The sequence below is a fragment of the Typopeltis vanoorti genome, chromosome 25 (genome assembly GCF_054136105.1).
Source record: "Typopeltis vanoorti isolate ZY-2024b chromosome 25, IOZ_Tvanoo_1.0, whole genome shotgun sequence".
NCBI classification, from domain to species: Eukaryota; Metazoa; Arthropoda; class Arachnida; order Uropygi; family Thelyphonidae; genus Typopeltis; species Typopeltis vanoorti.
Genome location: NC_143573.1, coordinates 48,479,484 through 48,501,537, shown reverse-complemented (window position 1 = coordinate 48,501,537; position 22,054 = coordinate 48,479,484). Strand labels below are relative to the sequence as shown.

Sequence of the window (22,054 nt, the reverse complement as noted above, 5' to 3'; positions counted from 1 at the left end):
ACCTCATGCATTTGTTCTGGAGTCGCCAACCATGAAGGATAGTTGTTAAAGAACTTGAACAAATACATTGCACAATTTAGTGCTTGCACATATTTTTCCACATATTTCAGTTATGTTGTGTTAGAGATTCTTAGATTCTTGTAGTGAATCACTATTTTCAGAATAAATTATTTTTACCATTATCATTTTATTACTGTTATTTTTATCATGGTTTAGCACTTTTAACTTTATTTTGTCATGTAAAGTTTATATTGTCAGAATTATATTTGTTTTTAAAAATGTGATAATATTACTTTAGTTGATGAGCAAGATCTATAATACATGCATAATTTTTCATTTTTTTTCTTTTTAATATATATATAGAGTGGCGAAGTAGCAAAATATTTGGAGTTAGTAAAACACAATATCCGCTCTAAGCTAGATGAATTGAAACGCATGGAAATGGACAGATTAAGAGCACTGGTGCAACAAGAAATGGAACGCAAAGAATTAGGTCTGTATCGTGATGAAGAAGGCCACCTTGTGGCTGAATCACCAGATGGCCGACGATGGAGAACTATACCTCATTTCCGTGAAGGTTCAAGAGGTGGGGGTGGTGATGGTGGTGGTAGCTTCTGGTTAGGTTTGCTGTCTCTTTTATCTGCCTACTCTTGTTTTGTATGTCCCTGCATGTGTGATTAACCTTTCAATTAGTATTCACAAATGTATAGATAATATTTTTAAGTAACTACCTAAATTTCAAATAATCAAAATACAGTTAGACCTATCTCCTGTAACTACCTTGATAACCCTGACCACCCCCATATGATATTAAGAAATATGTTTTAACTATTCTGGAATTTATCTGTGCTAAACTTTCTTAAAATACATAATTAGAAATTTATCACCTCAGCCAGAGGAATTTAAAAAGTATGATGAATCCTACTCTCATCTGCTTTAGTATTGGAGATCTGAACCGCTTTTTTTTTTTTTTTTTGGGAGTAGTTTTATACAGGGTTTCCACAAAAGATTGCCACTTTTTTAAATGCAAGCATTAATTTAAAAATACAGTACTACTAACAAATATAATGAATTTGGAATGTAAACTTTTTATTTAGGGTGAACAAAATCATGGTGAGTTCCATGTGGCAACCTCTCCTTGTAAATATATCATCAAACTGAGCATGCAGGACAGTTTTAATAGTTTTAATGGGAAACAATCTTAATAATAATAAGGTTCAATAATTTGAAAAACAATGTAGAATGATGAATATACAGTAATAACTGAAATTAAGAAAAAAATTAAATTGAATGATAGAAATGGAAAATTATATAAGATTACAGTGGTTTAGAATGGAATAAAAGAGCAAATTATTGACATAATGATAAATCTAAAATGGAAGACTAGGAAGAACTATGGTTTTATTAATGAAAGGATAGCTACTATGAGACTGAAGTTCAAGAGGCTATTTGACAGTAATAGAACATGTGCCTCAGAAGAAAGAAGTAGATAAAAGTGAAATATTTTACAATTTAGAAAAGTTAGTGTGACATCATAATAAAAATAATTGCAGGAGAATTTAATGCTAGAGTGGGGAATTATAGTATACCATAAATTGTAAGCAAATACAGAAAACATTTAAATCAAAATGGCCATAAGATGAAAGACTTATCATTTTATGAATAAAAAATAACACATTTAAAAAAATCCATAAGTGCCAGAGGATTACAGTCAATAATATACTATACAATCATTAACCAAAAAAAAAAAAAACCAAGTAAGGAACACAATAGCTTGTAGAGGTAACTTAATACAGTATGGCACATAAAAAAAAAACAGTACTGAATAACTATTTAAGTTATGGAAGTTATTAGGAGAGAGGGGAAATGACAAAAATTACCTACTCCAAGAAGATAGTATTAGAACTCTGTATCAGAAATGACTTACTCAATACATATAACAAATTCCTTTATCTTCCCTGACATAAATGGAAAATTGACAAAAGAGCAGAGGAGGTTCTCAGGACAGGAACAAAAGAAAAAAAAATCTAAAATTTTGGAATGATGAAATAGCAGCAGCTATAGAAAGAAAACAAAAAGTTTTATAAGCTACATTTCTAGAAATAGATATCAGAATCTTTAGTTACTTAAAGAACTGAAATAAAAAAAATAAAAAAAGTAAGGAAAGCTCATCAAGATTCTTGGGATAGATTCATCCTGAGTTTATAAATTAATGAAACATTTGAAAAAGAAAAGTAGCAGGATACAGATGGAATCAAGAAATAGTTAAATATATTGATATATCTTTTAAAGCAAGATTCCTGAATCTATTAAATGTGTTGGATTGCCTGCAGTATATCTGTGGGGGAAGTAAAATAGCATCAATTTTGAATAAGAAAATAAAAGTTTATTGAAAAATTACAAGGATATTAATGTATATTGAATATAGCATATAAATTATGTAGTAAGATTTAAAATAACTTGCCATTATTACTGATAGTTTGTTATTAGATGAACAGGTTGGATTTAGGAAATGTAGAAGTCATATTGTTGATATATTTACATATAAGCAAACCATAGAAAAGATAAATTCAGTTTAGAGTTCCACACAAGTCATCTCTACCTATTCCCTTTCCCTTAATGCATAACATTAGACATATCCGCAAGGAGATGTATTTTGCATTATAGGAGGTACTGAGACAGGAGTGTTGCTAGCTTGCTCCACCTTTGCAATGAGTTGTCCTAGTGTTGTACCACCTTACCCCAGTCCTGAAGATACTTTGTTTGCTCACACTTGGATAAAGGATTAAACTAAACTTATTATACTCTAACCAAGTGAAAAATAAACTTTCAACATCTTTCTCTAAATCCAGAGTAATTTATTAAAAAAGGGTGGCACACCATTTGGCAACTCCTATAGGTAGAGATGACTTGCGAATGCTTCTGCCTGGTATCTCAGCTTGGGCCTGGCTCCCACTGAAGAGACCTCAATAAAGGTTGAAACTAGTCTGGGTAGTGGCCCTTACCTTAATGCATAACATTAGACATATCTGCAAGGAGATGTGTTTTGCATTATAGGAGGTACTGAGACAGGAGTGTTGCTAGCTTGCTCCACCTTTGCAATGAGTTGCCCTGGTGTTGTACCACCTTACCCCAGTCCTGAAGATACTTTCAGGTGCAAACTTTGATCTGAAAAAGTTGGTTTTTAATAGACAGAAGTGGAAATGGAACCATCTTGATTTCCTTGCAATGATTTCTTTTCTAGTGTGAATTTGATATGAGGATGTAGGTTGCTGATATTATTTAGAAATTAGTAAAGTTCTTATTCCATGTGACTCCAGACCGCAAAGATGTCATCAACATATCATAGCCATATTGTTGGTTTTGGGTCAAGAGCAAAAATTCTTTCTTCTAAGTGTTCAAGAAAAAAGTGATAAGGACGAGCCCATTTCTGTTCCTTCCTTTTGTTTATATATTTTATCTTTCCATGTGAAGTAACCTGATATGATTGTAAATTTGAATAATTCCACAATATCAGATGGACATTTTTCGGTTAACAATTCTATTCTCTTTGCGAGGGATATTAGTGAAGAGAGAGACAATGTCGAAGCTTATTAACATGTCTGTATCTGACGGTTCAATGTCTTTTATTTTTGTTGAATTTTGTTGAAAGAAGGTCAGACAAAAATTTTGATATTTTATACAGTTGCTTTTATTAATTTAGATGAACCGTATATATTCTAGGAGGTCTTGCATGGTATGTTTTCAGTCTTTTGATGGTGTCCTGATCTATGGATGTTTATTCCAGTAACTTGTTGAGTTTTTTGAGCCTGTCTTTTGGTAGGATCATATACTGCTCAAAACAATTAGGGGATTTGGTTTATTTGTAAATTATCAAGTTGTAAAAAGAATTTATAAATGTAACACATTTATTTTAAAATATTCTTAATATATATATATATATATATATATATATATATCATCTAAAGGCTTTAGATAAGTCTATAAGATCACTGACTGACATATGTAATTTATTATACGAAAATATACGAAACTGGACACCTGCCAAAAGATTCTAAACACTCAATGTTCCTACCAATACCTAAAAAATTAAAGACAATCAAATGTGAAGAGTACAGAGCAATCAGTCAGATAGTAAAAGTTATGTTATATATCATCCTAGAAAGAAATAAACATAAAATCGAAATGGAAATTAATGAAACACAATCTGGCTTTCGGAAAATAAAGGAACTAGAGAAGGATTCTTCAACATTAGAACTATTATAGAAAGGTATCTGGAGAAGCAGAAAGAAGTCTACTTATGTTTTATTGACTACACAAAGGCCTTTGGCAATATACAACATGAACAACTAATCAAATGCATCAGAAATTTAGGAATAGATGGTAAAGATACCAGATTACTGATAAATCTATACTGGGAGCAAACTGCCTCAATAAAACATATCAGGAGAAATCTTGGAGGAATTCCCAGTAAAGAATGGTGTCAGACAAGGCTGTGTTCTTTCTCCTATATTGTTTAACCTCTATACTGAAAATATCCTCCAGCAATTAGAAGAATTTAAAGGAGTCAGCATAGGATGCAGGAATATAAACAACTTAAGATGTGTAAATGATACAGTACTGCTAGCTGAAAATAAAAAAAGATCTTCAAAACTTACTAGAAGAAACACTGAAGCTAAGTGAAAAATATGGACTTAATTTCAACTTCAAGAAAACTAAAACCATGCTGGTAACAAGAGAAAAAGGAGAAATACCCGATATAAATATTAAGATCAGAGGAAATACTTTAGATCAAGTAGAGAGTTATATATATTTGGGTCAACTAATTACAGAGAATGGAAAGTGTGATAAGGAAATATTAAGAAGAATAGGAATTGCTAGATCAACCTTCATTAGCATGAAAAACATTCTCACCTCAAGGGAAATTCACACAAAAACAAGAATTAGACTGTCCAAATGCTACATATGGTCAGCACTGCTATATGGAGCAGAAACCTGGACAGTATCAAAATAAACTAAAAGCCTGAGATGTCAATCCTCAGAAGAATTCTTAGAGTCCCATGGACTGCCAAAAAAACTAATTTAGAAATATTAGAGATGATTGGAGAAGATAGGAATTTGTTGAAAACCATTAAGAAAAGGAAAACTCACCTACCTTGTTCACATTTAAGGCATTAATCCTTACAAAAAACATCTCTAGAAAGAATGATACAAGAAAAAAGAAGTGGAAGACAAAGAACAGATTGGATGAGAAATATTAAGAACTGGATCTTTTTGTCCTGTGAAGAATGCAAAAGAGAAGCACAAAACCGTACATGGTGGATGCTCATGGTAGTCAACCTCCTGGAAAGAGATGACATATGACAAGAATATACAATCGTGTAGAACACGCAACTGTGTACAAAATTATGTTAAGACTTGTTGAAACGTGTCTTAGCCGTATTAGCATGTGGGGGGGCAGTATAAAAGCATGGCTTGTTGCGGTCACTTTCATAGCATAATTATCACTTCAATTGTAAACTTGTGTCACCTACCACCCATTATTTTGTTAAAAATGGGAGAGTAACGTGATATTCCAGAATCCATGGCTTGGAGAGCTATTGGTAGATTAGAAGCTGGACAAATGCAGCAAGTTGTCACTCAAGTGTGTCGTGTATCTCAAAGCATAATTGCAAGACTTTGGAATCGGTTTCTGGAGACAAGAAATGTTTGAAATCATCTTCAAGCCATAGGTTTATATGCTCGAAGACCAATGGTTTGCATTTCACTTACTGCAAATCACAAAAGAACCTGAAGAATTTGGGCACAGGAACACCGCAATTGGACAAATGAGGATTGGGCTCATGTACTTTTTAGTGACGAGTCCAGGTTCAGTCTGCAACCAGATAACTGACTAATCTTGATGTGGTGTGAAAGTGGAACAAGAAATAATCCATAGTTTTTTCGTGAAAGATTCCAACATCAAGGTGGGAATTTGATGGTATGGGCTGGAATAAGTATAGGTAGCCATACTGATCTCTATTTTATCAGAAACGGTTCCTTAACAGCCCAAAGGCATCGCAATGAGATTTCGGAACCTATAATTCATCCATATACTGCTGTAATTGGCCAAAAATTCGTTTTTATGGATGACAATGCTCGTCAACACAGTGCAAATTTGGTACAAGAGTGGTTTGAGGAAGAATGGACGAATGGACTGGCCTGCCTGTTCATCAGATTTTAATCCAATTGAACATGCCTGGGATGCTTTAGGTAGGCGTGTTTCTGCTCGACTGGTGCCACCACAATTGCTTCAAGAGCTCAAAATTGCTCTCACAGAAGAGTGGGGAAATATCCCACAAGAACACTGTTTGATCTTCTTATCTGGTTCATGCAATCAAGATGTACCACTGTGAATGGAGACCATATGCCATATTAAAAAATTAACAACAGCGTTTTTGGTTATTCTTGTTAAAATTATTTCATGCTAAAATGTATAATTTGTAATAAATATATATTATTTAAACATTATCTCATTTATGCCAGCCTGGCTGGCAGAGTGGTTAGTGTATCTGCTCTCCAGCCAAAAGGCTGTGGATTCGAATAAATCTGATCAAGCACATCAGAATTTACATCACTATCCTTTTCAGTTGATTTACTTACAGATGACTTTACCTTAGTAGGAGGTTCCAATTCATTTGGTAAATAAAACTTTTTTGTCTGTTGCCTTGTTCCATCATATATATGATTACTATTTCTTCTGATACTTCTTTTCCTGTTCATTAAGGATATTTCTCTTTTAGAAAAATTACAGGAGATTGATACTTGCCAAGAAATTTTTTCCTAATATAATGTGAGCTTAAGTTGGATGTTGAGGGGACAACAAGCAAATCCTGCCAGACACATAATCTAAATTTTGGTAGGTAAATCCTTGTGCGAACTTTCTCATAAGCTATGAAGTTTGAGTCTGAGAGAGTAGTAATTTTCACAGGTTCTCTCAGTTTGGCAATGCTCTTCCATAACTTGTGTTTTATGCTTAAGAAATAGTTCATTCTAATGGTCAAGGCATTGCATTCTGTATCTAACAAAATGCTACACTTAGAGCCTAGGATATCTCCTCTAATTCTCATCAATTGTTCATTTAAATTGGGGGATTTCTGAATTCTGTTATACCTTCTGTGATGTATATGTCCAAATTTTGAATCCCATCTTTTATTAGAGTAATTTCTTTTGTTATAGAAACAATTCCGGGCAAGATGTCCAATTTTATTGCAACTATAACATTTGGGAGGATCTCTATGTTCTCTCTCTGTCTGAGGTTGAGGGACAGTGGGCATTTGTTGTTTAACATTTTCTAGTCCTTGAATCACCTTATCCATATTAGCTAAAATGGGTTGATTTTGGTTTTCCACCTCTTGTTTAATTATCTTATTAATTTTATCTGTTGTTGTGGTTATCTGTTGTTGTCTTCTTGAGACTTTACAGTAATTGCTGCTAATTGACTCATTACCTCATTAAGACTATCCAGTATTGGTTGTTGTAATTTTTTAACTTCCTGGTGAATTAGGGTTTGCACTTCTGCCATCAGCATTTTGTTGGACTGTTCTTTACTTTTAGCTATGCAATTAGCATTACTTGAACTTTCTCCAATATTCTTTCCTTTTTCCTTTTCATCTTTATTTTTCTTTTCAATTTCAGATTGGTTCAAGGAACAACCAGTCTTATTTACAACATTCACAAGACCTACACTGGATGAGGGACAAAAGTCTCCAATTATTTTCTCTCTTTCCATGATAGCCTTAAAACATTCTTCTAAGGTGTTAATTCTCTTCTTGTAGGCAGTCTCCCTTAATTCTAATTTTACGCCTTGGCAAAACTGTTGGAACACAGCCCATTCTAAATGAAGTTTATCTTCATTAGATACGTTGAAACTGTTGGATAGAGTTAATATGCGATTGTAAAAATCTGTGACACTTTCTTTATTCTTTTGTGTGGTTCTCTATAGTTTCCATAAGTAGGACCAATACGTCTTAATTTAGAGTACTGTGAAATCAAAACATCTTTAAATTTATGATGTTCTAATGTTTCCTTAAGAATGGGAGATGAATATAAAAATGTTTTTGCTTTACCAGTTAATTTACTTCTCAGCAATATTAATAATTGAAAGTCAGTCCAATTTCCTACTTCCCTTAGCTTTTCAACGAAAGAAAAAAAGATAGTACATCATCTGATTCTTCTCCCGAAAATTGAGGAAAGACTTGTTGGGGGTTTATAGTTCGGAAAAATTCACTATCTTCTTTCCTGTACTGGATGGAACAGCCATATTAATCTTTCAGCTTCAAATTTAAATCCTATAATCTCAATTCTAAAATAACCTTTTTCTTTGCCTGATTCTGCTCCATAAGCTGCTCACTGTGATTCACTTAATTTTGCTATCAAGATTTTAAGGATTATTATTTTTTTTTTTTTACTATCACACAATTTTTTTTTTTAATTGCTTAATTTATACTAATGAATACACATCCTACCGACTGCGCCAATTTTGTTGGAACGTCTCACTTAACTGACTGTTCCATTTATGTTGGTTATTTATTCTTATCTTTACCTCTTTAATTTCCGTTATACTTGGTTAGTTGTTGATTGATGCTCATCTGAATATAAAGAATTTTATATTATACTGCACCACCCTATATTCAGATTAGTCTAAATATATAGAGCAATCAATCATCAACTATACTTATATTATCTCTTTATCTTCAGGCTGAGGCTATTACTAGTATTTAAGGCTTCCGAAAAGGTCCGAATAATTTTATGAGCGGTGCAATGAAAGAAAATCAGGCAAACACCAAGTTTAACTCAACAAAAGAAAACATTTAATGTGGAAAAGTATAATATATACATTTAAGTATAACTATCTGCAAAAGGTTATCCAATTAAAATATAAGAATTCACATTCATACATTAATAACTTCTCAATTAGGTTTGAGAATCATGACTAATGTTAAAAATTGTTAATTCACAAAGCATTAGTATTTCTCTGACATATTTCACTCTAACTAATTGGATGAATCATATCATAAATATATTAGCTCAGTTTAAAGTATTCAGAATAATTACAATCCCTAAATTATCAAACATTCATTTATCAGTTCTTTATGTTCAGTCAATCAAGTTGAAAATAGTTCTTAAAAGTTCGACCTTCCAGATGTTACAATAATTAATCTTATGACAGGCAACACTTTATTCTTTCTCAGTCAGCTAACATTTAATAGAACAACATGACACTTATTATTTCGAGGGGAAAGTACTTCAGTACATCAAACATTCGACCATTAATCGACATAACACCACAGCTAAGGTTAAAATATATCCGACGGAGTTAACAGTTATAGCTGCACAGGTTAGAGAAAGGACAATTCTTACTGGGTTACTGCTTCTACACATCGAATTCGCAAAGGCACATTTGAAATTGTAGACTCTTACTTTATGGCTACACAATTCTAAAGAAATCTTCCACTATAATAATTGCATTATAGACACAGAAATATACAAGTCTTGATGCACTAGGTTTCAGTTATCTACTAATTCCTTATTTTCTTCTATGTATTAACTTCAGTTCTGCACTATACTTCCACAAACCACTTGGAAAATATTGTAGTATCAGAACTCCCATAGAAGTAATTCACGTTGCCTATTAATTCCGGGTCCTTTCATAGTCAATTTATGGCATATATCAACCCCCCCCCCTTCTGTTACACACAACTGGTCTCTCTGCTCTCTCTAAGGCTTCCCCTTTACTTACTTTTGTTTTCCAATCAATGATGTTCCTTCTTCCCACCAAAATCTGGTTCTAACCAGTTCAGCTTGTATCCACTGGCTTCTCTGTTTATACACAGTAGCTCATGTTCTCAGCACGAGCTAACTAAAATAAACTCCATTTCTCCTTCAGCAGCCAATCAAATCCAATCAGTAGAATTACATAAAATCACTCTTACATACAGAAATAAAAAAGATATATCACAATTCATATAATATACATTTAAATTTACATACACACAGTTTCTTATAATAAATTTTACAGAATAAACTAAATAAAATGAATGACATATTTATATGGAGTCTTTTCATTATTATTACATATTCTAAGATTAAATAAGTAATTAATAACAAACAAAACTCAAATCATTTATATGAATAACATATTACAAGCAAGAGACTAACAACAAGTAATATTTACAATTCTTACTTATGACGTGGTGGGTTATGTTAAATGTGAATGAAGTATTAAAACATATAAAATATCTTCATTCACAACTTAACACTAGCTTTTTGATAAATTTTATGAGCACTTGGTGATTTAATAACTTCCCTTAGTTTAGTGAAAGTGGAAATAAGTTTATCACATCTGCAATTCTTTAAAAAGTTATCCTCAACTGTATAAAATAAATTTTTCAGGTATATTTTAATTTAATTTAATTACAATCCAATAGTATTTAGTCCTTAAACATGCTACTGTATACATAGATGGATTCCAATGTAAGCATGCGCACTAATGTGTTTTTTTGAATATTATTCCTATTGTTGTTTAATAACTGTATTGATGATGTTTTATGATACTTAAGACGAAATATTTACATATTATTAAAAAGTTAATTATTATTACGGGCAACTCCAAGGAGTCCTTAGACTCATCGAGAGAAGCCCTAAACATCATGTCAAGAACAACTATTCAGCATTTGCACAGTATCTATCATAATTTGCTTTGAACTCATTTACAGTCATGGCACCTACAACAAACTCTGGCAGGTTATTCCACTCATTCACCACTCTCGAAGTAAAAAACCTAGTTCTAACACCCTTGCTAACTACACTCTTGCTCAATTTCCATAGATGGCCCCTAGTTCTCCCACCACCAGACCTGTTCTGAAAAATTTCCTCTGAATTAATCTTGTAAAAACCCTTCAGTAATTTGAATGTCCCAATCATATCACCCCTTTTCCACCTATCAACCAATTTCTGTAACCCACAGATCTTCAATCTGTTCTTGTAAGGTTCATTCCACAGACCAGCTATCATCTTGGGCAGTCGCCTCTGGATCCTTTCTACTTCCTCCCCATCAAGAAGAAACCCTGGGATCTTATCAAGGCCTCGATAAAGAGAAACAGTAACTTGCTTGGCTCTGCTCGTCAAAGTATTCTTCAGTAACCAAGTGATCTGAAGTGCTGATTTAGCCACTTTTGCTATGTCCCCCTAAACTTCAACTCCCTATTCACCAACACTCCCAAATCTCTGGCTTCTTCGATCCCCTGGAATACAGTTCCACCAATGTGGTACACTGCTGGTAATCTTTTCACCCCAAAATGCATAGCCTTACACTTTGCTACATTAAACTGGCATCCATTCTCCTTAGCCCAGCACTCCAATCTATCCAAATCATCCTGCAAAATTTTGATATCATGTGCATTCACTATTGCTCTAACCAACTTTGCGTCATCAGCAGATAAATGAACAGTTCCTCTCAGATCCTTCCCTATGTCATTAATGAACAAATTAAATAGCACTGGTCCAAGAACAGAACCCTGCAGCACACCACTAGTCACAGGCCTTCTTTTGGACTCTACTCCTGAATAAACTACTCTCTCATATCTCCTCATCAACTGCCCTCCTATCCATCTCACCAACCCTATATCTATCCCCATGTGCTGCAGTTTACTGAATAGAATTCCATGTGGTATCCTGTCAAAGGCCTTAGCAAAGTCCAGCAATATCACTGTAAACCCATTACCCTTATCCAGTTCAGCCATCACTGTATTATAAAATATGAGCAAGTTACTGAGGCATGATCTACCTCTTCACAAAACAATGCTGCCCCATACAGTATCCTATTTTCATCTATCCATTCCTGTATTTTGCTTTGACTACTTTCTCCAAAACCTTGACAACCCCTGATATTCTGATCAGTTGGTAAATTGCAACAGCAGTCTTGGAGCCTCCTTTATGCAATGGAACTATTTTCCCCCTTTCCACCCCATTGGGACTAACCCAGAGCTGAGACTTAAATCAAACAATATGGTCAAGGGTGCTGACAATTCCTTTGCCGCTTCATGTAAGACTCGAGCTGGTATACCATCCAATCACACAGATGTATTCACATTAAGGTTCTGTAATATTCTATTCACCTTCATTTCATTCACCTCAATTCCTGTGTAAACTATTGGTTTCCTCATTCCTGCAATATCACTGCCTGGATGATATACTCTTGCAAAGTGTTCGCTTAGTAATTCTACTATTTCAACTGATTCAGTTACCTCCCTACCATCAGCATTCCTTAAAATCATTCTTCTGTATACATTTTTTCTTTTACTGGGATTCTCTTTAGCTTGCATTGCTAATTTCCTTTCATAATCTGATTTTGCTTTTCTTACCACACTAGTTACCCTTCTGGTCTGTGCTTTGTACTGTTCGTGTGCCTGCAAGTCACCTTTTCCTTAAATTCCCTCCACAGTTGTTTCTTTTTTTGCAGTTTTATAGTAGCGAGATCATTTGTTAATGTTAAGAGCTTGTGGGTTACATCTGTTTCATATGAATTTATGATGTGCAGTTCTACATATCCTGGCGACTTGTGACATTTCCTATGTGCAAGGGTTTGTGAATTGCAACTCTTACATGAAAATTCATGGCATATAGCTCTTTGTATCCTGGAACCATTTACGGCTGCTCACATCTCCAAATGCATATTCTGTAATGCTGAGATGTGGTATCCGGCCTTCTCAAAGAACTTCAGCCCCTGTTAGATCTACTTGGATTTATATTCTACTTACTTCCAAATAGATTTTAGATCTGTCAGAGTTTTCTTGGGTTTGTGGTCATCTGCTAACTATCACTTTTCTTTGAAATGTTGCCATGCATGATCAAAATGAACATCTGAGTGAACTGCTGATCTTCTTTATAGGTCACAAAATTTGCATATTATGTAGTCACGGCAATGCTGCTGTATCTGGAGGAGTGCCCTATGATTTTTGATAGGGTGGTGTGTATTTCTCAAATCTTGATGTTTCATCCACAGCTGGTATAAGTATTATCGACCATAAATCCTGTATTCCTTTACAATTTTCTTAATAATCCCTCTCACTAGATGTCATTATTTCTTCTATACACATAATGAAGGCATCTGGTGAGAAGGATATCAGAATTTCATGCTTTGCAGTATGAAATTCCGATAACTTCACTTATCCAAACCTGTACCAGGTGTTTTTTACATAACAAAAGTACTTTTAAAAACAGTTTAATATAGCTTTGCAGATCTCAAATAAACTTTTCAGTGTAGTATTTTTACTTTTATTCTTGTCCTATCTCTGTTTTTAATGTATCCCATCTTTAGATCTAAATATTATTTTTTATTATATTTATTTTTATTATATAAATTATTATTTTTATTATATATTTTGCGTAGTATTATTTATTTAAAAAATATTGTGATTTCTCACATGTAGTTGAACATCAATCTTTAAAAATTTGCTATGTGATATAAAAATGAAATACAATATGTAATAAATCAAAATATTTTTTTTCATAATTTTATAGGTATGGATCGTAAGAATATTAAACTTCCTCAACATGTGAATATTCACAATCCCCATACCTTTGAAGTGGATGATTTAAAAAAACTTATTTTGTCAGTATGTTAATTTTTAATTATATAGTTTAGAAATCATTATACATAGATATCAATTCCAAATTTGATTTATAATACATTATTTAATTCAGAAGATTTTAAATAGGGATCTGCTGAATATTTGATATATGTCTTTGGCTAAATCAGTAGGAAGATACAGTATTCAGCCAGCTGAAGCAGAAGAATTCTTGTTGCATGCATCATAACAAACACAGTGAATCGGGAAAAGCCTCCACTTATCTTTCGCATCTGCATACTAAGGCTTGTTGCATTTGCTGCTGGCACTTTCTTTGGTGTTTTTATTTTAGTTTATGTTATGCAGTCTTAAAAGTGGTTTATATTCTTTTTTCTCTACACGTTTATCCTGCTTCCATGCAGAGTCCGTGTGTTACATTGATGCACCTTTGTTAATACAGCCCTCCCAACCGACCTGTCGCTGGTGGGGGGGGGGGGGTTATTATATTCTTATCCACCCATTCTAGAATTCTCTTTTTGGCCAGTTTTTTAGTACTTTTACCACCATTCCTGGGATACTTGTTTGCCTTCTTTCCATACTGACCCTGACCCATGTACTATTCATGACCTTGCTGGTCACCTTTTTCTTTACATACCCTCCACAGTACTTTATTTGCAACTCATGTTTAATGATACTACTCATCCATCTAACTCCTACCTGATTAACCCTCCTAACCTTGGATGTGCAATTTGATATTGCTTACTCCAGATGCTCCTTAGCTATCGCCCACATACTACTAACATCCATTCCCTACAGGTTTTTATGAAACAGCTTCGAGCTTCTGACTAAGATTTTCATAATCATAATGACCTGTTGTTTAGGGTAGTCAATTTCCAAATTGACTGCCCTATTCAACTGCCTTATAGTTCCACGTGTACCCCTTCTTGATAGAAATTCCTCATTTTTTACAATCTCCCAAGTCAAGACCACATGGTCACTTTCATCAATTAGAGGCAGTGTGACCACCTTGGTTATGGATAGCCCTTCTGATCCTATGACCAGATCCAATACTCTAACACCCATAGCCCCCTGCCTCATTACATGCTACCTCAAGTAGTTATCTCTCAGTAGGTGTATAAATTCCATTTTCTTCCTCCCAGTCTGTGTCTTCATAATTCAAGTCCCCTATAATAATTACTAGATCTGCATTCATTGTACTAATTTGGCGATGCATATCTTCCAGATCATCTGTGGAACATCTGCCTATAGCAACAACCAACTGTATATTTTGTCTTACCGACCTTAATCTCAAACCGGATTGCTTCAAATGAACAGCCATCCTCCGGCTGTCTTCTGTTCTTTTTGGCTGTAATTTATGTAATCCCCTCCCTTCATTCTATCTTCCCTGAAAATACTAAACACTTGACATCTATCCTTGTAGCTGCATTATTTGCTGTTTGCCAAGTCTCACTAATGCCTATAACATTTGGTGAAGTTGCACTAGTCAATGTCAAAAACTCCTCCCTCTAGTTCTTGATATGTCTGGCATTCATATATAGAAACTGTAGCATCACTTTAGCCCCCCCCCCCCCCCATACTTTCTAAATTGACTGCCCTATTGTTGTTACTTGAGAGACTAAATTACAATTGATCTATACCTGAAAACAAAAAACTCTTACAGGTTCATTACATTTTAGATAGGATTTGAACCCACATCTTTCTAACCAATGTTACTGTATCCTCAAAACTTGGACATAGTCTGATTGTTAGTATTCTAAAAAAATGTCCAATCTTCCTCCAAATTTCATTTTTCTAAGTACAAGGTAAGAGATTGTTGTGTACAGATACAACATCAGTCTTTTAACACCAATTAGTCACATATTATCAATTTATTATTGTAATTCAGAATAAAGTTGTTATCTTTCTGTCCTTCATCATTCTCCTTTTGTAGAAAGTTTTTTCACTTTGTTATAAATTAAATTAAAAATACCAAGGAAATATATTCTTGACCCGAAGTATTTTCACGACTAGGCTACTTGTATATAGAAGCTAATGACTTTACATTAATTGCTTTAGTATCCATAATGCAAAGCACACATCTTTTTCGGGTTTGTATAATGCTATGCATTATGGGAAGGGCCACTGCCCAAAACTTTTGCAGACACTTTGGGAGAAAATTTTGCCAGAATCTCAGCAACAGCTTCATATCCTCCTAAATTTTTAATATTGAAAGAACAGTGAGAGAAAGAAAGGCTATTTTTCTACCAATGAGTTTGAGCCATACAATCAGCCATTTTTTAAGGAGGAACTAAAAGAATCTAATTTACTCTCTCTCTCTCTCTCTCTCTTACCCTAGTGCAGTAGGACCTAATGACATCCATTATGCAATGATAAAACCTCTACCATCATCTTCTATGGATCTTCTTCTCTTAATAAACACAGAATACTTGTGGAGGAAGATTTTTCAGATTCTTGGCATAAGTCAGTTGTCATTGCTACCCCAAAACTAGGAAAGGAACCAACACAAGCAAATAATTATTGACCTGTTGGTCTGATCAGCTGTTTTTGTAAGATATTAGAGAAAATGGTTAATGCCAGACTTCTCTGGTATTTAGTAAGCAACAATCTTTTCTTCAATATATACAATGTGGCTTTCCTAGACATCATTCAACTTTAGACCATTTGGTCTATTTAGAAACTTATATAAGAGATACATTTCTAAAGCAAGAACATCTGTTTTCAGTTTTCTTTGACATGGAAAAAGCTTACAATACAGCCTGATATTTATTAAAAACTTTCTGTCCAAGCCTACTTTCCAAGTCAGAGTGGGAAGCACACTATCTCTGCCATATCACCAAGAACAGGATGTTCCCCCACAGTTCTGTCTTAAGTATGGCACTTTTTGCCATCAAAGTTAATTCAATCACTGAACAGCTCCTCCCACTGTAGACATACGTTGATGACCTTCACAATTTACTGTCACTCTTCTCATAACATGAGGGTAATTGAAAGAAAACTTCAGCAAGCAATTGATCATGCTCTACAAGCTCTTAGTAATGGGTTCAAGTTTTCTACAGAAAAAAGTGCTGTGTACACTTCTGTTGAAAATGCACTCTTCATCCAGATCCTGAATTAGAAAGGGTGCAAACTGTTATTCCAATAGTTGGGCCACATCTTTGACAGAAAACATACATTTCTTGCACCATTCATCAAGTAAGTGAAAAGTGCAAGAGCACACTAACTCTTCTTCACACTCTATTCTCTACTGAATGGGATGCAGATCAATCTTCATTGCTTCGTCTTTATCATGCACTTATATATTCAAAGCTGGATAATGGGTCTCAAGTCTATAGTTCTGCAAGGCAGAATTACCTGTGATGGTTGGATCCCATCACAGAATAACCTGCAATGGGATCATCAGGGTATATGGATAGTTACTGTGCCTTTTGTACATCACCCACTCGAATTCTTTATATTGAAGCAAATGAACTGACTCTATTACTTAGACATAAACAGTTGTCTATTAATTATGCTCTAAAGATGAAATCTTCCAGATCGTCGTTCATGGACTAGTCTCATTTCTATGCACTGGGAAGCTCAATATCACACACATTAGATTGCTGTACGTTCTTTTGGTATGTGTGTTAAAGAGACTATGCAATCTTTTGGTATGAATGTTGACAAAATTGTATACACCAAACATAACAGCATCCCTCCGTGGCAGGTTTGCATTTCATCCTGCAACCTCTCGCTTTATCAACTACAGAAGTCTCATACTCCACCATCTGTCTACCTGCAATTGTTTACTACACATACAGAGCAGTCCATTCTGATTTCTTGCCCATCCATACTGATGGCTCAAGAATAACACCTGTATTGGCTGTGTTTCCTGACATCACTATTTCCAGTCGGATCCCAACTGACTGCAGTAATTATATAGCAGAGTTACATGCCATTCAGTTTGCACTTGTGCATATAAAAGAAACTGCTACCAAAAGTGTGTAATTTGTACAGATCCCTTGAGCTCTTTACAGGCTATCTCCTCTCCTATGTATAATCCACATCCAGTGCTGTATAAGGTGTTACATCTATTGTACAAAATGAAAACCTTTAATTTTGATGTTCAATTGTGCTGGATTCCTAGCCACATTGGAATTAAGGGAAATGAGACAAACTGCAGATGCATCTGCTAGATCAGCTTATACTTTCTCCACCTACTGTTTGATAGTACCATATACAGACTACAGACAGTGTATAAGATCAAAGCTAATTGCTCAGTGGCATTCATCATGGCAGAAGCATTGACAAACAAATTACATTACGTTACTTGACATGACAATAGTTGTGCTAGGCTCTGCATAGGTCACAGTCATCTTACACATTCTTATTTACTGAGGGCTGATGACACACCTGTGTGTGAAAAATGCAATATGCATCTTACTACTTGTCATATTCTGGTGATGTGCTAGCACTTTACATGAGAGAAGAATGAAATTTTGACCTATCTAACCAAGCCATATACACTCAGGCAAATATTATCACTCAGACAGATTTCATGATGTTCTTAACCTTACAAAGAATCAATTTGTACAATCACATTTGATTGTAATTTTACTTATATGTAGATACTGCATTGCTTAACTTAATTTTTGTACCTCGACACTTCTGCGCATTACAGAAGAAGGAGAATCCATTCCGATAATAGGGTAATCAGTCCGTCTTGTGGTGTGAGTTTGTTTATAATTACACGTTGACTAATCGGAAAATTAGCTTTTCTTTTATGAACATTCTAAGTTTTTAAAGTGGTAATTATTTTGCTTGTGTAAAAGGAATGCATTGCCTTATTCCTTTCTCCTCTTCAACTATGAATTAATTCTTCTTGGCACTGTGCCAGCTATGGTTCTCTCAACTGTGAGCAGACTATACATATTATTTACTAGTTTATCTTTGACTATTTATGTACTGCTGTACCTTTGCTGTAATTTTATTTCTATGTAGATACTTCATTGCTCAGCTTGTACATGCATATTGTTTACTAGATTGTCTTTGACTATTTATGTACTGCTGTAACTTTTGACCTTGTTCTACTGTAATCTTTGCTATAGATAGTGTGATCGCTTGGTTGCGCAGAGTGATACATAGGGTGAAGTGGCAGTTGGAGCGATTGCAAAAATGTCTACCAAGTGGATCAGCTAGTAACAAAAAGAAGAAAGTGCGAGATAAGAAAAATGAGGGCATGATCGGCAATGAACGAAAAATTAAGGAGCAAGTGTTATATGACAGTTCAGTCGTAAAAGGTGTGGTCAATGAGAATTTGACAAGAAGGATGGTTTGATTCTCATTGGATTAGGTGTTCAGAAACTGGAAAATTTGTTGTTGAATGAAGTGAAAGTGGATGTGCAGAATCAGGGAAAGTAGAGCTTTGGGGGGGGGGGGGGCTGTTGAGTGGATATGCAGACATCAGTGAGGCAGTTGGGTGTAAGAATGTGTATAATATGCCTGAGTTAGTACCAGTGGTAACAAACCAAAATGGGATAGTTAGTATAAGGCGTCAAGATAGGGGTTAGGGTGGGACTAGGCAGCTTTTGCACTTTATGAACAAGCAGGAGTAATTTTTGGCCTTGGTTGGCTCATCCCTTCCAAAGGTTAGTGAGGCGTGGCTAACAGAAGATGATATAGTCAGCGGGATAGAATGGCAAGGGTATAATGTGTTCAAGAAGGATAGAGAGAAAAGAATGGAGGGAGGAGTGTTATTGATGATAGCTAATGAACTGCAGCCAAAGAGAAAGGACAGTGAAAATGGCACGTTTGAGGCTATCCTGTGTGAGAGATTGATGTCAGCAGAACAAAATATACGGTTGAGTGCCGCTATAGACCAGGGAATGGAATAGATCATGGAGATAGTATGCATCGGCAAAAAGACTCAATGAGTGGAGGACAGGTAATTATTATGAGTGATTTCAACTATGTAACATTGATTGAAATAAGGAGAGGACACATGGGAGGAAGGAAATGTATTTTATGCAGTTATTAAGGGATAATTATCTGAGAGGATGTAATGGAATATACTAGGGGTTTCAAGAGTGCTTGATATAGTAATTGCATCTGAGAATTTGTCTATAACGAATATGACCACGTTGCCATTAATTGGTGAGAGTGATCATATGGCCTTGACCTGGGAGGTGGCTAAATGTGTGGAATTTTCAGAGACAGAGTATATGTGGAATTACCAAGCTGGTAAGTATGACAAACTTAGGAGATTGCTTGGATCAGTGCCATGGCATGTATCCATTTCACTCCCAACCTATTTATTCTTCAAACACTAGGGATACATTCAGATACCGCCTCATTTAAGCACTTTTTCAAAGATTCCCATGCATTACTGACATTTTTTTTCATTCAGTAACTGACAATGGGACCAAAGATAATATTCTCCTAAGTTGATCATAATTTCCAGCTTTGTAGTTCAGCATGTAATCTGTTGTAATTGGAGCATCAATGCAATTAGATACTTCCCAAGAAAGTAGAGCAAGATCACTGTCACTGATTGGTGGGAAAAATAGCCATATTCTTGACAGAGAGAGACCCTTTCTGATGCTATGAGCAAATCCAACAGTTTTTGACCTCAAGTTCCTTCTTTCACATGCTGCTTGAGAAAGTTGTCTCGCAACCATTCAGTAAATTCCTGTTCTTTCTTATCATGAGATTTCTCTTCTATCCAATCAATGTTTGGAAAATTAAAGTCGCCCATATTGATCATTCATTTGATACCTGTAAGTAAATTGGCAATGCATTTCTTCATCCCTCTGCAACTGAGTTGCCAGGTCTATAGCAACACCCCACCATATATTTCATTGTTAACCTCCACTTCACACCAGATAAACTCAAATTCACCGCTACCTGGGACATTGTTACCATCATTGTTTTCTTGTGTTTCTACCCTAACTGGACTTAAGTCATCTGATATCATTAGTAGCACTCCTCTCTTATCTCTTCTGTCATTCCTAAAAATAGTATACTCATTACACTCGATCCTACTTACCATATCTCATTCTGATAGCCAGATTTCACTAATGCCAACAATCTTAGGCCACATCATATTTAATAAAGCAATGAACTCAACACCATTGTTTTTAATAGTCCTAGCCTATTCTTATAATTAGATATATTAGATATGCATCCATTTGGTCTTATTCTAGAATTTTCTCTTTTCCCTCCTCAGACATACTTAAAAGGTCCGAACCCAAAGCGTATTTTTCCACCACCCCCCTCTACCACATACATAACCATGTTCGAAGTTATTCATATCTTTATCACATTTGCATATCATAGCTGAACTTTCATACACATTCTTCCCATGAGCCACTTTCCCTGACTCTGCATTAGGTCTCATACCAAGAAGTAATTTCTCCAGGCTTCTGATGCCAAATGAATTCAAGTGCAGGCCATCCTTCTTATACAAGTCTTTTCTGCCATCAAACACACCCCACACATCTAAAAACTTGCACCTATATCTTCTGCACAGACTGCACGTGAAATCATTTGACATCATTGCCCTCCTTAACTCAGTACTGTCATATCTAGGTAGTAATCCTACAATTTTTACTCTCTCACATTTCTTTCTTGCTTCTTCCATTAGACCTTTCATATCTTCTCTCATACTATATTTGTTACTGCTTAAATTATTAGTAACCTTTCTTGTGATTATATCATTTGCTTTAATATCATTTTGTTGTAGATGTTTAGCAAAACTTTCCAGATCCCCCCTGTATATGAAAACTTGGATTTTTCATCTTATAACACTGACAAATTGGCCAGAGAACTTGTTTGATTATTATTATTATTATTATTACAGGAAACTCCAAGGAGTACTTAGACTCACCGAGTGAGCCCCTAAATATCACGTTAAGAACTATCCAACATTTGCATAGCATCTATAATACTTTGATTTGAACTCATTCACAGTCAGTGCACCCATAACAGACTCTGGAAACCTATTCTTCCACTCATTCCTACTCTCCAAGCAAAAATCCTAGTTCTAACACCAGTGCTAACTACACCCTTACTCAATTTCCATGGATTGCCCCTAGTTCTCTCACCACCAGATCTGTTCTGAAAAATTTCCTCTGAATAAATCTCATAAAACCCTTCAATAATTTGTATGTCTCAATCATATCATTCCTTTTCCACCTATCAACCAGTTTCTGTAACCCACAAATCTTCAACCTGTTCTCATAAGGTTCATTCCATAGACCTGCTACCATCTTGGTCACTTGCCTCTGAATTCTCTCCTCATCTCCAAGAAAACTTGGTGCCAGGATCTACATGCAGTAGTCAAGATGGAGTCTTATCAAGGCTCAATAAAGAGGAACAGTAACCTGCTTGTCTCTGCTCATCAAAGTACAGGTATCCCTTGCTTAACATGGGATTTGATTAATGTGGTG

At 34.9% G+C, this 22,054-nt stretch overlaps 1 protein-coding gene across 3 annotated transcripts in view; it reads left to right on the top strand.

The window, feature by feature from the left end:
• The window catches only part of LOC150092726 (nucleobindin-2-like), a 159,362-nt gene that overhangs the window by 48,635 nt on the left and 88,673 nt on the right, over positions 1 to 22,054 (top strand). The window contains exons 4-5 of one of the 3 annotated variants that reach the window (XM_090414463.1): positions 364 to 493; positions 13,564 to 13,658. In XM_090414463.1, the coding sequence (XP_090270589.1) occupies positions 364 to 493; positions 13,564 to 13,658 (225 nt within the window). Of the gene's footprint in view, positions 1 to 363; positions 623 to 13,563; positions 13,659 to 22,054 lie in introns of all 3 variants that reach the window. The other 2 variants (XM_090414462.1, XM_090414461.1) reach the window with 2 other exon arrangements.